We start from the raw sequence: 14,252 nt of genomic DNA, 5'->3' as shown, positions 1-14,252 counted from the left end.
GTGCAGGGCTGCGGGGTGCCCTCGCACGATCAGTGCAGTGGCCAGCTATCGGACCCCACAACAGGCTAGCAGGTCCCAGAGCGAACCTGAGAAAGATCCTGTGTGCAGCACGGACAGTGACGGCGGAGAGCTTTGCCTGTTTAAAGCTGCGCAGGCCCTGCATCGGGACGCCCAGAGCGGAAGTAGCCTCCATGACGTACTTATTGACTGGGGACTTGGAACTCCGCTTCATTGACCCCATCAGAGCACGTACTTGACGCTGAACCCTCAGAAACACTGGGCAAGCCCGCTAAACGAAGACTTAGACCAGCCCAAGAAATCGACACCGGCAACATCTGGAGCAGCTGCGCCAACAACCTCGGAGGCTGGCGCCGCACGGGCGCTCCAGGATATACTCCACACTATTATGGCCTCTAGAGAGGCCCTGGAACACAAAATTGATACAATCAGCACAGATCTCAACCTGTTGATGGATGACCACAGGAAGCTAGCGGCAAAGGTGTCCGGCAATGAACGCACATTAGCAGATATTTCTCTGGCTATAGCTGCAATGAAGAAGCAGCTGGAGATTGTAGAGGTTAAGGTGTGGACACTTGAAACGAGGGTGGAGGCGCTGAAAAACACTCCCGCCACAATAACATTCTGATCATAAGCCTTCCCGAGAAAATTAAAGGAGCAAACGCAGCGCAATACCTGGAGGAGTGGTTATGCACAAGTTGGACCCTGAGGGTTTCACGGTTTTCTAAGCCCTTGGGAGAGCTCACAGAGATCCAGCCAGACTTCCACCTCCAGGGGCTCTTCCGCGACCCATGATTGTGCGGCTCCTGCACGATAGGGATTGGGACTCAATCCTAGCAATGGCCCTCAAGAAAGGGACCTGAAGGTAGCTAATGTAACGGTGCAGATCTTCCCGGACTTCTCAAAAGAGGTCCAACAACAGAGGGCATCCTACCAAGAGGTTGAAAAGAAATTGCAGCAGCTGGATCTTTAGTACTCCATGGTCTTCCCGGCGAGGCTGAGAGTGGTGTCCTCGGACGGTGTGCGATTCTTTCAGACACCGCAAGAAACGTAGGACTGGGTGAACCAAGGCCCAGCACGAAGGATCGTGAGCGAGAGTGCCTGCGCAGAACTTCCAGACATGTACGTCACCTACACGAAGTAACAGTAACATCTCGGGCTGAGCCTAGATTAGAATGGCAAAGAGCGATGACAGTAGTGGCACAAATAAGCGGGGGCCAGATAGAACAGGATACATCAGAACAAGAGTTGCTCCACCAGGACTCTGAGCCAGACCCGGAATTGCATACTTCCTGGATGTCAAGCTTGGAGATGCCTAGGATCACACCGCGCACTGCAGATTATATAACTGAACTCGTATACCTACATGTTGGCTTAAGGGGCTTGCCGACAGGTGATTTGACAGTAGCGAGTAAATGTACCTGTCGTAGTTTCACAAAGTTCATAACACATTCAAATACCATGGACCAGTAAAATGCTGCGTGTGGATTTTTACCCATTCAGCCTGTTTAAAAGCTAGGAACTTGCACAAATCTGGTCTTTTTAGCTTTTTACTTTAGTGTTAGATGGTAAATTATATAGAAGAATATCTGCAGGCGTTATCATGATGAGCAGATTTTCCATCATGAATCTATTATAGACTGACATGCTGTGCATACTCCTGACAGCTATTGGATGAATCAGGAGTAGATTTAAAGGTTTTGAAGAAAGATGTTATAGTACTTACAACAGGATTGTCTATAATCAGACTTCCTTTGATGGTGATCGTGACCTCTGAAGCTCCTCCTATTTGATACCATCTTACATGTTTATGTCTGTATACACATTTGGTTCAGAATCCGGCAGGACAGAGATTGTGGCTTCTAAGACACCCCTGGAATATTTGTGTCTGATGACTGCAAATCAGTGGCTTGTGGCTGCTGTGGAAAGACTGTAGGCACTAAGGCATAGTTGTGCATTTAGAGTCAGGTCATTTTATTATGAAATGCTTATTTATTCTCTGTTATATTCTAAATTCTGCCACGTACAATCATACATTGATAACTGGACATGTGCACTGCAGGAGATGAAAATGTACTGGCAACAAAATATGTGAAGTAGTTCTGTCTCATCAGTGTGGACAGTCGACCTTTAGCCCTAGAGTGGGTAAAGGAAGAGAAACCAAATCTTAATTCAGCATCTCTAAGCTAAAAAGAAAGGCCTTAAATAAGAAGGTCCAAGGAGAGATTCTCTCTGGTGTTCTTTCAAGCCTGTAGTCTTCAAGGATGCAACAAAAAAGAGTACCTCCTTTAAGAAGGCAGCTACTGAATGGTGTTGCAATATATGTCAAAGCCCAAGCAGGCATCATCAAACAAAACAACTTTCTAGAAGGACTAGGTAAAGAGAACTGTTTTTGTCTCTACGGTGGATGGCTCCTTTGTTCTTTCATTGATGTCAATACGGTAAAAGACTACATTTGTGACTACTGTATGTTCATTGGCAAGATTAACAGAGTATTTTATTTACTCATAATAATGAGTATTGACATCAATGAAAGAACAACGGGTGTATGCCACTGTTGCGGTGGCAGACATTAACTTGTGGTCATCTGTATTTGTCGTAATATTGCTACCGCAGTAAATGAGGCGCATGGTGAATGTGTGGATAGGAAAATCGAAGTTACAGCCTTCTCATCCAGTAATAAGAAATTAACAACTTAGGAGTAACCGATTTTAAGCACTAAATATTCGAACAAGCAGCTATTCTGTATTGTAGCTTTTTTGAGTGAGCTATAAATCAATTGCTTAATTTTTGTGATTAGATATTTCTGTTGTAAAGCAAACTCGTCTGTGTGCTGACAATAAATAGTTGTTGACTGTACTAACTGAATGTGAGCATCTTAGGTCTTTCATAGACTGTCTCTGCTAGCCATCCTAACATCATGATCACAGCGCTGCTCAGTAACGCACTCAAATTGGACGGTCTTTAACACCCTTCCTGCTGACTACCAGCCAGATCTTATCCCTTCAGTCTAATCCCCTCGTTCATAATGACTTTAATCAGTGGTGAATCTATTACACCACTTTAGAAGATCATGAAAATGTGCCATACCCAAGGAATTTTCCACATACCATTCTTGTAAATGATCAGTGAGAAGGCGGGTCCATCCAGCTGCCAAACATGATCAATTACAACACAGTACTTCAAGACTGGTCATCTGGATTCAGGCTACGATTTATCAAAGAGATGGTAAATATTCAAGTAACTAATGGTAAATTCAGGGTTTTAAGTGGGATGAAAAAACCGGGGGGTCTCTCATAGAGGCGTGGCCGATGTAATTAAGGGCGTGGCTAAAAACACTTAAGTTAAAAATCTGTACTTAGCATAGTGTGCTGCCCCACTGGTATTTTGGTGCGTCTGCCTATTCATCCAGATATATAACACAACAAGTAATATTACACCTACAACAAGCCAGGACTATTGGCTTTGTTAAAGGTTGTAAACTGCACAAGATACATAAGCTACAACTATGACTTTGTTGTACATATTATTGAAAATGATTCAGCTCTTGTGGCCGAGGTTGTGGCGTAAGGCTAGAGCTGCCGACTTTTGAACTGAGAAAGCAGGTTCAAGCCTAACGTCCACTCAACATTTTGTGATTCGAAAAATGAATATGTCCTTCTGTAAGATAACTACTGCTCGTGTAAAACCTCCAAGTTTGCACAACATAAAACTGACAAACGAGACTCTTCGAAGTTACGTCAAAAGCAGTGACTTGTTTTTCTATTACAGTTACTTTTTTCTTTTTCTTCACCCTGAGGGTAAAAATGGGGAGCCCGAAAGGGACCCGTCTCGGCACCTGACCGTGGTCTCCTCATCCTGCAAATCCTGTCTGCAACCTTATACTGTCAGTCACTAAGCCCAACTCAACATCCTTGTCTTAAACATTTTTGAACTCAAGAATATATCCAATGAATCCAGAAGAGTTTCTCCAGGTACAAGCTTGTCTCCTAAGCCTTTGGCATTCTCCAACGCTCTATCTACATGCTCTTGAACGTCAATATGGAGCCTCTCGGTGGACAAGAATTTTAAGATCCAGGAGAATGTTGACAATACTTAGTTCTACCTGTAGTCCTCCTCTATGCATTATATTGGATTCTTGAAGGATTGCCATGCCATAAGTTAAACCTAGATATTTAAACCAAGGTATAGAAGACTTCCCTCATACGCAGTCCTATGAAGATATAACTTGTGTTCATCACCAGTTATGGCAAACTACACGTGCAGAGTTGGTCAACAGAGATGAACGTTGATAGATTTGTAATTCATCATGCTAGCCAAATCCCACAACCTCTACATATGGACCCAAATTCAGGTTCACTGAATGCAAGATTAGAATCACTTACAACAAACTCCTTCTATTCTTTGTTGAGGACTGGCACTTCAGAACTTTCTTCCACATTCTGGTCCTGTCCCGTCTCACTGGAGGCAGTTCCATTAAAGCTGATATGCCAGAGGCACACCATGCACCACTGAAGAGCTTCCTTCATGATGTGACTGCAATTCGACTGCTCACAGGTCTCTGAAAGGTACAATAGCACCACCCCTATAATCACCGAGCTCATCCAAACCCTCAGTCCACTCACATCACCTTACACATCTACTGCAACATCTACAAGATGGATGACTCAGCATCTCAGGCTTCCAGGCAAGTAAGATCAATATTTACAGTGGGTCTCTCAACATCTACAGCAGCATCAGGCTAGACCTGAGATATAAAAATGTAGGAAGGAGTCAAAGAGATAAGGATTATTTTCCTACTACACACATGTCATTCTAACCCCATACAGATTCAGCAGGCACACTCCCTCCCCCATCTCTGAAAGTAGCTACAGACCTATCTCTTCAAATAATACCCAGCAGTTATCAGATATCTTTGAAGAGAACTGTCGCTTTCTCTCAATTTTTCTCGTTGTCCCCATACCTTTCTTACAACCTTCTCTTGCTTTTCTTTTATTATGGCCCTTTCATTTTCCACCAGTCTCTGCACAATGCTAAGATGCTTAACAGGTAGGATCCCCTTAATAAGCACCAAATACATGCATGCATTAGCAATCATTAAAGAGAATCAAATTTCCTCTTATTGAAGTCAACAGTTGATTAAGAAGAGGACCTGTGTTATTCATTGTTCAAACTTGATTCTTAGTACGTTCAACGCTAAGGCCTACTCTTTTGTAGGATTGCACTTATTTCTAGTTATATAAATAATGTTGGACGAAGACTGATTTTCAGTAGGACAGGTGATTTATAGGGACTGTCATGGGGAGGTGGCACATTTCAAATGGTAGGGAGGGGTGTTCAAAGGTTTGCGCAAATTGAGGCATCAACTACAAAAAAGAAAATCATGTTCCATCTTATTGCTGAGCCTTTGGGGTGCGCAGCACCTTTCTTTGTGGACTTTGTCATTCATGATGGTTTGAACTGGATTCCTGGTATTGAGAAGTAAAACTTGGCTGACCATTGTTTTTGTAGTTCGAATTTACGTCTGTGTTTTACGAACGATCCCAGAAACAGCGTTTAGTAACCCTCTCTCCTTTTGTCTCCTTTCATTTGAACTGCCTGTTTTGTGTGTAGACCTGAGATGATGTTGCAGTCTCTTCTCTGTTTTCTGATCTCTTTTCCCCTATGTGCACAGACTCAGACGCAGTTGGAGCATGCCCGCATTCGGGAGCTCGAGCAAAACCTGCTGTTTGAAAAGGCAAATGCCACAAAGCTTCTAAAAGAACTAGAGGACAACATGGTAAATGGCGAGTCGTGCCCTCAGCCTCCGGAACCGGTTGCCTGCCTACTGCTTTCATGCCCGAGCCTTGTCTTTTTAGGTTTTGAGTTGCCATTTTTGTTGCTCATTTTTTAGCACTTTTTGGCTGCTATGATTTTTACTTTGCATTCACTCCTTAAAAGAGGAGCACCTTATACTTTACCCTGCTTCCTGTGGTGGCTTTTATTTATTAATCTTGCATTTCGCTCACGGGTCGTGACATTATCCATTTCCACTCTTCATGGCATGAATCTGCAGAAATGTGTATTGTCAAACAAGTGCGCAACAACCCGAGGTTTTCTCAATTCAGTTGGTGTACAGCTGTGAATTGAGATACAAATTGCTATCTACAGACCACACTTCTACATCAAAGCACTTAGGTGAGAAGGTATTCTGAACCAGGTAGCACCAAGAAGTTCTATCTATGGTATTGATAACTTTAGACCACCAACTCACATATGTACACCCGACCGATTAACACACACATGTAGGCACACACCAGAAATACAAGAATACATACACACACACACAACGTACAGATGCTCGTATGCAGACACTAACATCCTGATGTAGAGTTTTCCAGATGAGTCACCACGTCACAAAGTTGACAGATATCCTGTCTGCGTTATAACATGTGTCATGGGATGTAATACAGTTGTAATAAGGCGCACGGGATATCCATCACGTTTTTGATGGAATAGCCTGCCTGCCAAATGTTTAATCAGGCATAAACATATCCGAAATGCAGCATATATCTATTACATTTGCAATATTCATGCAGATAAAACACACCAGATGTGCAGGTACTCTCACAAATTTCAAGACATACACAAAACATCCTTGCTCAAGTTCATGCGCATGCATGCTCAAGATAAGTGCCAGTGTGCGAGCGCACACAGACAGGCAGACATGCATGCACGCCTCCTCATTTACTCACATACAGTAAGCAAGCAATTACTCACAAGTTCAGATATGCACTGCAAGCAGAGATTCCAAATAAACACACATAACCACACACTAGATATGCGTGCGTGTGAATACACACATATGCACACATGCCAAACACACAGCCTCACTCACGAAGATAAGAAACAAACATGCACACACAAATATACAGACGTACATACATACCATGCATTCAATGTCTAACAAACACAAGCACATGCATACACTCACACACACAGATGCACAGGCCATCAGCAGACAGACAGACACCATGCACAAACACACCAGACCTAAATTGATGCATATGCGCACATGCAAAGACGCCTTAGATATCAAGCATTCATATGCTAGTATATACACACACATATCAGATATGCAAGCAGACACATGCACATGCATGTATGCACACCACAAATAACTGACATATTCTCTAACATAGACTTGCACACACTTTTCATTTCAATCGTCATACACACACACACTTACCTTCCTTTGCTCCTGTCTGACTAAATGTGGCTATTGTTTTAGGGACAAAATATAATTCTAGAGCAGAACATTTCTAGTAACTATCCCCAAGTAAGTTTCCTTCTCACCTAAGGCGAGGGAGACATGTGCACAACGTACGTTTAATGCAACATTCACTCCATATTTACCTGTGTAGATTGTGTTGATCTTTCTGAATTTGACCTTTACGAGTCACAGAGCCTATATTTGACTTGTTACTGGGAGCAGCATCTCTGCAGCTTCGACACCTTGACATTTCCATTTATATCATTCTAGGGGGTGAAACTGTGCTAATGAATTTAACATTTCCTCTGTGCATGTTACTGGACATCATTAGTTCATTGATTTTAGAGTCATATTCATTGAGCGTGATCCACCATCATATAACATTTCCAAGGTATTGTGAAGTATAGCTGGACATATTTTCTTCTGGAGAGGGGCCCAAAGAGATACTTTTATTAGTTTCCAACTACTTGTGCCGAAAAGAGTACCCGCCTTTTCAAAGTACCCCATCCTCTAGTCTAGATATCATGCAGCATCTTAGAAGTCAGAAATATGTGCCCATATTTAGAGTTTTCTGGTCGAACCATTATTAAAAAGTTCATTGATACCCAGAAAGAATTGGTAATGTATGACTGCCTCACAAAGTCATTATCAACAGAATATTTTTACTTTAGTTATTCACTGCTCTGATGTGAGAGAAGTGAAAAACTAAAGTGTGGTTTACGATGTCAAACTATTTTAAAGAAAAGCCCTCTAATCTGGCTTTGCTGGCTGATGTTAAAGGAGGCCTAGCTCCACCTACGACAAAATGTCATAGCCTCTTAAAAGAAAATGCATTTTATCCTCAAGACATGCACAGAAGAAACAAGGAAACAGCAATTAATTTTAAATACAAAATGTAAAAAATGTCAAATGTTTTACTAACATCTCAAAAGGGTGAATAATTTAAAATGAAAAAGCTGCTGTTTCTAAAAATGTAAATATTACTTCATTATACATTTTATACCTTAAACAGATACAACAAAAGCGTGTTGTTGATTACTGTATAGTGCACTAACGCATAACATAAACTTGTCGATAGCTACTTGTCAATAAGACTGATATTTTTTACCTCAAGGTTCTGTGTGACTTGATAGACAAGTCAAGCTTAAGTCTCATTTTCTCTTGGAAGCCATTTGGCTGACAGCTGCTAGTCTAGAATTCTACAGTTCTGCTGGTTTTCAGAGGTACTTGTGTAAAGACACAAATAGGCTCAACGTAAACTGCATTATACCAGCAACCTTGCATAAATTGTATTTTGCCTCTTAGTGTTGTCTCCATGTTCAGATCAATGAGTGGGTCATCATTTAGCAACAAATGCCCTCTAAATTACACATGAAGAACAAGTTACTTACCTTCGTTAACAATCTATCTGTAATAGAATTAGGTTAGTTATAGATTTCTTACCTTAAAATTACCTTCAGGTGACTTTCTGGATCCGGAGAATATTTTCTTAGCAGTACCCCTGTGCGTTGGTAGGTGGCGTCAGTCAACTCTGCATCCTTCGTCGGGGTCGTGTTCGCCGGGATAACGTTGCAGTGACTATATAGCCGCTGCCCCTAAGCGCTGAAGTTAGTTTTGAGACGACTTTCCATGCTAGAAGCACTGACCACTGGTGTGCTAAAACTAGGGCCCTGCAAGGGAGTCCCTGTCCCTAGAAGTCAGTTCAGAGAGCAGGGAGGATGGGTGGGGCGGTAAGGAATCTATAACTAACCTATGTCTCTTACTTAAACATCGTTACCAAAGATAAGTAACTTGTTTATCTGAAAGAGACAGTTAGATATAGATTCCTTACCTTAGAATATATATCCAAGCAATACCATCCCTGGAGGAGGGACTGCGATCAAGTTCACACCAGAAAGTCCTGGAGGACAGAACAGGCAAAATAGCCGTCCCTGCGGACTTGGGTGTCCAGGCAGTAATGTCTGGTGAACGTGTGCAAGGATGCCTACATGGCTGCCTGACAGATGTCAAGGAGTGGAACTCCACGTGCAAGAGCAGTGGTGGCATCCGTAGCTTTGGTGGAATGAGCTCAGAGCCCCACTGGAGGTTCCTTTTTTGCAAAAGCGAAACAGATTTTAATACAAAGGACAAATCATCTAGAAATGGTACGCGTTTGAACCGTCCCACCTTTCTAGGCACCCACATAACCAAAGAAGTGTTGATCATCCACCCGGAAATCTTTTGTGTGATCAAGGTAGAAGGACAGCGCACATTTAGGGTCCAGACGGTGGAGTCTCTCCTCAACCTTGGAGGGGCGCTAAGAAGAAAGAGCTTGAAGCTCACTCACCCTGCAAGCAGAGGTGATGGCAACAAGGAAAGCTCTCTTCAGAGTGAGGAACCTAAGAGTTGTGAAGAGGCTCGAAGGGGGCGCACATAAGATAAGTTAAGATGAGGTTCAAGTCCCACTGGGGCATTACGAAAGGAGATTGAGGAAAGAGATGAGTAATGCCCTTAAAGAATCTATTTACAATAGGGGACTTGAATAAAGACGGCTGTTCTGGTAGCCGAAGAAAAGCAGAGATGGCCGCAAGATAGCCTTTAAGAGTGCCCAGGGCAGAGCCCTGCTGGGCCAAAGATAGTGTATACAAAAGAACCTCAGACAGAGGGGCAGAAGGGGATTCACAGCCTTTGCTGTGCACCATGCCACAGATTTATTCAATTGACAGGCATATACCGTTTTAGTGGAAGGACACCTTACTGCCAAGATGACATTACAGACTTCGAATGGAAGGTCATAAGCTGTCAACTATGGCTGCTCAATCTCCACGCAAGGAGGGGGAGGCTGGACAGGTTCAAGTGAAGGACCCTCCCCTGCTGCTGCGACTGAAGATCCTCTCGAAGAGGCATTCTGAATGTAGGATCGATGGCCATGCTCAGGAGCTCGGGGTACCAGACTCTTCGTGCCCAGTCCGGGGCCACAAGAATAATTTGGGCCCGGTCACTCTTGATCTTCTTCAACACTGGCGGAAAGGCGTACAGGAGGTCACATTTCCACTCGCAACGAAAAGTGTCTCAGAGTGAGTGCTGCCTTGGAAACACCAAGTTGGCAGAATTGCTGACATTGCACATTCTCTTCAGTGGCGAACAGATCTAACCAAGACTCTCCTCACTGCTGAAAGAGACCTTGGACCACCTCCAAGTGTAAAGCCCATTCGTAATCTACCAGGCACCAGCAGCTGAGTTCGTCCGCCATGGCGTTCAGAGAACTTGCCAGGTGTTGAACCACCAGGGTCATGCTCTGATTTTCCAGCCATGTCCAGAGACGAAGAGCCTCTTGACATAGGGTCCATGAACCCACCCCGCCCTGATTGTTGCAGTACCACCTGGCGGTGTAGTTTCCCTGAACACCTGCACCAGATTCTCCTTTAGAGAGGGAAGGAATGTCTTCTGTGCCAGGCGGATCACCTGGAGCTCCAGAAGGATACTCCAGAAGGATGATATAGAATCCAGTCTCCACCGGAGACCAGACTCCTCTGATATCCACCTCTGCCAGATGGCCGCCGCATCCCAGGAGTGACGCATCTGTCACCACTGTAACATCTGGTTGGGGAACAGGAGGGATCTGCCTCTGACCAAAGCTTGGTTTGTTAGCCACGACTGCATTGTTGTGCAGTCCTCTGTCCGATATCTGGACATAGTCAGAAATATTCTTCTGATGCTGCATCCACAGGAACTTTAGGTACCACTGCAGAGCCTGCATATCCCATCTGGCATGATCTACCAGTAGGATGAAGGAGGCCATGAGGTCCAACAGCCTCAGGTTCATTCGCAACGAAATCTGGGATAGAGGCTGAAACATCGGTATCATAGCCCAATTATCCTGGACTCGTTGCTCGAGAGGATAGGCCCGAAACTGCACTGTTTTCAGAACAGCTCTGAGAAAGGGACCGTCTGGGAGGGAGTCAGGTTTGACTCCGGCACGTTGATAGTGAACCCCAGCAAATGCAGGAGGTCTGCCGTAGTCTGGAGGTGGGAGATAACAGCCTGGGGCGAGCCGCCTTCAACAGCCAGTTGTCGAGATAGGGGAAGACTGGTACCCCTAATTTGCGGTGAACTGAAAATGCTCGTGACCTCCCGTGAACTGCAGGTAACGTCTGTGGTCTGGCAGGATGGGGATGTGAAAATAGGCGTCCTGCAAGTCCAGCGCCACCATCTAGTCTCCAGGTTCGAGGGCAGACAGGACCTGAGCCAAGGTTCCCATTTTGAACTTCTCCTTCCGGAGGTAGCGGTTGAGGGTCCTGAGGTCCAGGATAGGACACAGGCCTTTGTCCTTCTTGGGCACCAGAAAGTAGCGGGAGTAGGAACCATGACCTACTTCTGGCGTAGGAACCCTCTCGATAGCTCCCTTGGCCAAGAGAGCTGAGACTTCTTGGCGGAGAAGCACCAAATGATCCTCCGACATACGGTCGAGGATAGTCTTGAAGGGAAGGGTGTAGCCCCTTTGGACTTTCTCCAAAACCCACATGTCCGACGTGATGTTTTGCCAGTGGGGGAGGTCATGGTGTATCCTGCCACCCGCTGGCATTTGGTGGCCCTCAAGGGTCGGACTACGTAGGTTTGGAGGCCGCTGCAGGGGGAAAAGAGTGGACTGGCCCACCAGCCGGCTCCCAAACCCACATCGCTGGGTCCCACATCTTCGGCCACAAAGAGGCTGGGCAGCTTGCGTGAACTGGTGGCTGGACTGGGCCAGACGAGGTGGGGCGCCCCTTCCTCAGCCACAGAAGGGGTGAAAAGTAGACTGAGGTGGGCGGGATGATGCTGCAAGGCCCAAGGATCTGCTGCAGCTCGAGAATCCTTAAAGTGATCCAGCGCCGAGTCTGCCTTGTCGCCAAAAAGGCAACGGCCATCAAAGGGCATGTCCAGCAAAGTTGACAGGACATCCCCCGAAATGCCAGACATCCTCAGTCAGGCGTAGTGCCGAAGGGCTACCAACGTAGCAATTGTTCTGCCTAGTGATTCAGTGGTATCCAATCCACATCTTATTGTGAATTTTGCTGTGACTCTCCCATCCGCCACTGCCTGGGACAGGACGGCCCGGGCCTCTACTGGGCACTGAGGCAGCACCTCAGCAACCATATTAATGATGGTATGGGAGTATCTGCCCAAGAGGCACGCTGTATTCATGGACTGCAGTGCCAAGCTGGAGGAAGAAAATGTGTGCTTCCCAAGATGATCAAGCTTCTTGGATTCGCTATCTGGAAGAGCAGAAGGGAATGCGCCCTTGATGATGAGGCTTGGACTACCAAGCTCTTGTGGGAAGGGTGTTAGTTGAGGAAAACTGGGTCGCCCAGAGCTGGGCAGTGGCGGCGGGTAATCGTCCATTCCACAGGAGCCCCTGTGCTGGACTTGGACCAGGTGCCCAGAAGGACGTCAGTGAGGGCTTCATTGAATGGCAAAAGGGGTTCGGAGGAGGTTGCCACCGGTTGAAGCACCTCTGTCAGGAGGTTAGTCCTGACTGCCACTGAAGGGAGCTCCAGGCTCAGGGTCTCAGCTGCCCTTCACACCACCACAGCATAAGACGCTCTCTCCTCCGTAGCCATGGTAGGGGGAGAAAGCATGCCAAGGTCTGGGGAAGTATCCAGACCACTGGTGTCAACCAGGTCCTCTATCCTGCCCGGCTCTTCAAGCTGGTCTGTTAAAGGGTCAGGTGACCCCTCCCAATCCTCATCACTACCTTCTGGCCCATAGGGAAACCTCACCACCTCCTGGTCCATAGGGAACACCAATGATGAAAAGGGAAACAAAAGTACCCTCCGGCGTTGGTCGACCTCGATCCGACTCCGGTTCCATCACAGGGGTGAGGTTAGAGATGGCGTCGGTCAGGGGTACGACTGGCGCCGGGGGCGTTGTCGCCGGTATCGGCACCGGGAAAGGTCGTCCGTCGTCGTTCCAGATCCAGGCCTGGATCCTCACGTATCCTCTGGTGTTCCTGCCCAGAGCCACCGGCATCAAAGTCCAGGACCCTCAACTGGCTCCGTAGGGCCCGAAGGCATGCAGGCGGAGTCGGGCTTCCCAAAGATAGAGTGGAGGGCTTCGTAAAATACACAAAGCTGGGCAGGGGATGTTTTGGCTCCTGGAAATGGAGGGAGGTGCAGAGTCGTCCCAGACGTAGGCACCGGAGACACATCCTTTGAGCGACGGCACTCTGGGTCCCACGTCGTGTTAGCCGACTGACGGGGAGAAGGCGAAGAGTGCTGGTGCTTCTTCGCCTTCTTCTTGTGCTTTGATTTACCAGAAGACTTGGAGGACTTGGAGTGTGTTGCGGTGTGGAGGCTCCGCAACTGGTCTCGAGACCTTCCTCTCGAGACTGACCGAGAATGACGCAGAGCCGACTGTAGGGCCTCCAAGAGCTTTCGGGTCCGCTCCCACAAAGACCTTGGATTCATGGCCCGGCAGTCGGAGCACGACTTGATCGTGGTTGCACTCCAGACAACAGAGGCACACGTGGTACGGATCCGTCACAGTCATCCGTCTATAACAGGCGTCGCAGGGCTTGAAACCGGTCCGACGTTAGGATATCCCTAACAAACCAGGAGCTGAAGACTCAAAAAAGAAGTTGACAAAAGTTGAAAAAAAGCTTAGTCAAAAAGAGACTAAAGGGGTAGCTCGCTCTGGATTCACACTAGTCTGGCGCGAAAAAAGAAAGAACTGACATCAGCGTGAAGGGGCGGCGTCTAAATAGGCACTGCGATGTCATCCTGGCGAACACGATGACAGACGCGGAGTCGAGCAACGCCACCTACCAACGCGCACGGGTACTGCTAAAAAAGAATTCTCCAGATCCAGTCAGACACCTGGGGGTAATTCTAAGGTAAGTAATCTATAACTAACTGTCTCTATCAGATTTATATTTTAAGATTGACTTCTGATATCATTATAAGGGTTTTCAAATATATGAAAAGAGAACTGAGTCAGCAGCTGGAAGTGTAAATGTTTTGGGCTT

The 14,252-nt window shown here is 46.1% G+C and overlaps 1 protein-coding gene across 5 annotated transcripts in view; it reads left to right on the top strand.

The window, feature by feature from the left end:
- The window catches only part of CLIP2 (CAP-Gly domain containing linker protein 2), a 385,636-nt gene that overhangs the window by 205,851 nt on the left and 165,533 nt on the right, over positions 1–14,252 (top strand). For 2 of the 5 annotated variants that reach the window (XM_086954599.1, XM_086954600.1), the window contains exon 8: positions 5,693–5,797. The exons of the other annotated variants lie outside the window; for them this stretch is intronic. In XM_086954599.1, the coding sequence (XP_086810725.1) occupies positions 5,693–5,797 (105 nt within the window). The remainder of the gene's footprint in view (positions 1–5,692; positions 5,798–14,252) is intronic. 5 annotated transcript variants of the gene reach the window in all.

This window comes from Lissotriton vulgaris, chromosome 2_1 (genome assembly GCF_964263255.1).
Source record: "Lissotriton vulgaris chromosome 2_1, aLisVul1.2, whole genome shotgun sequence".
Lineage (NCBI taxonomy): Eukaryota > Metazoa > Chordata > Amphibia > Caudata > Salamandridae > Lissotriton > Lissotriton vulgaris.
This window is presented reverse-complemented; position numbering and strand designations above follow the sequence as displayed.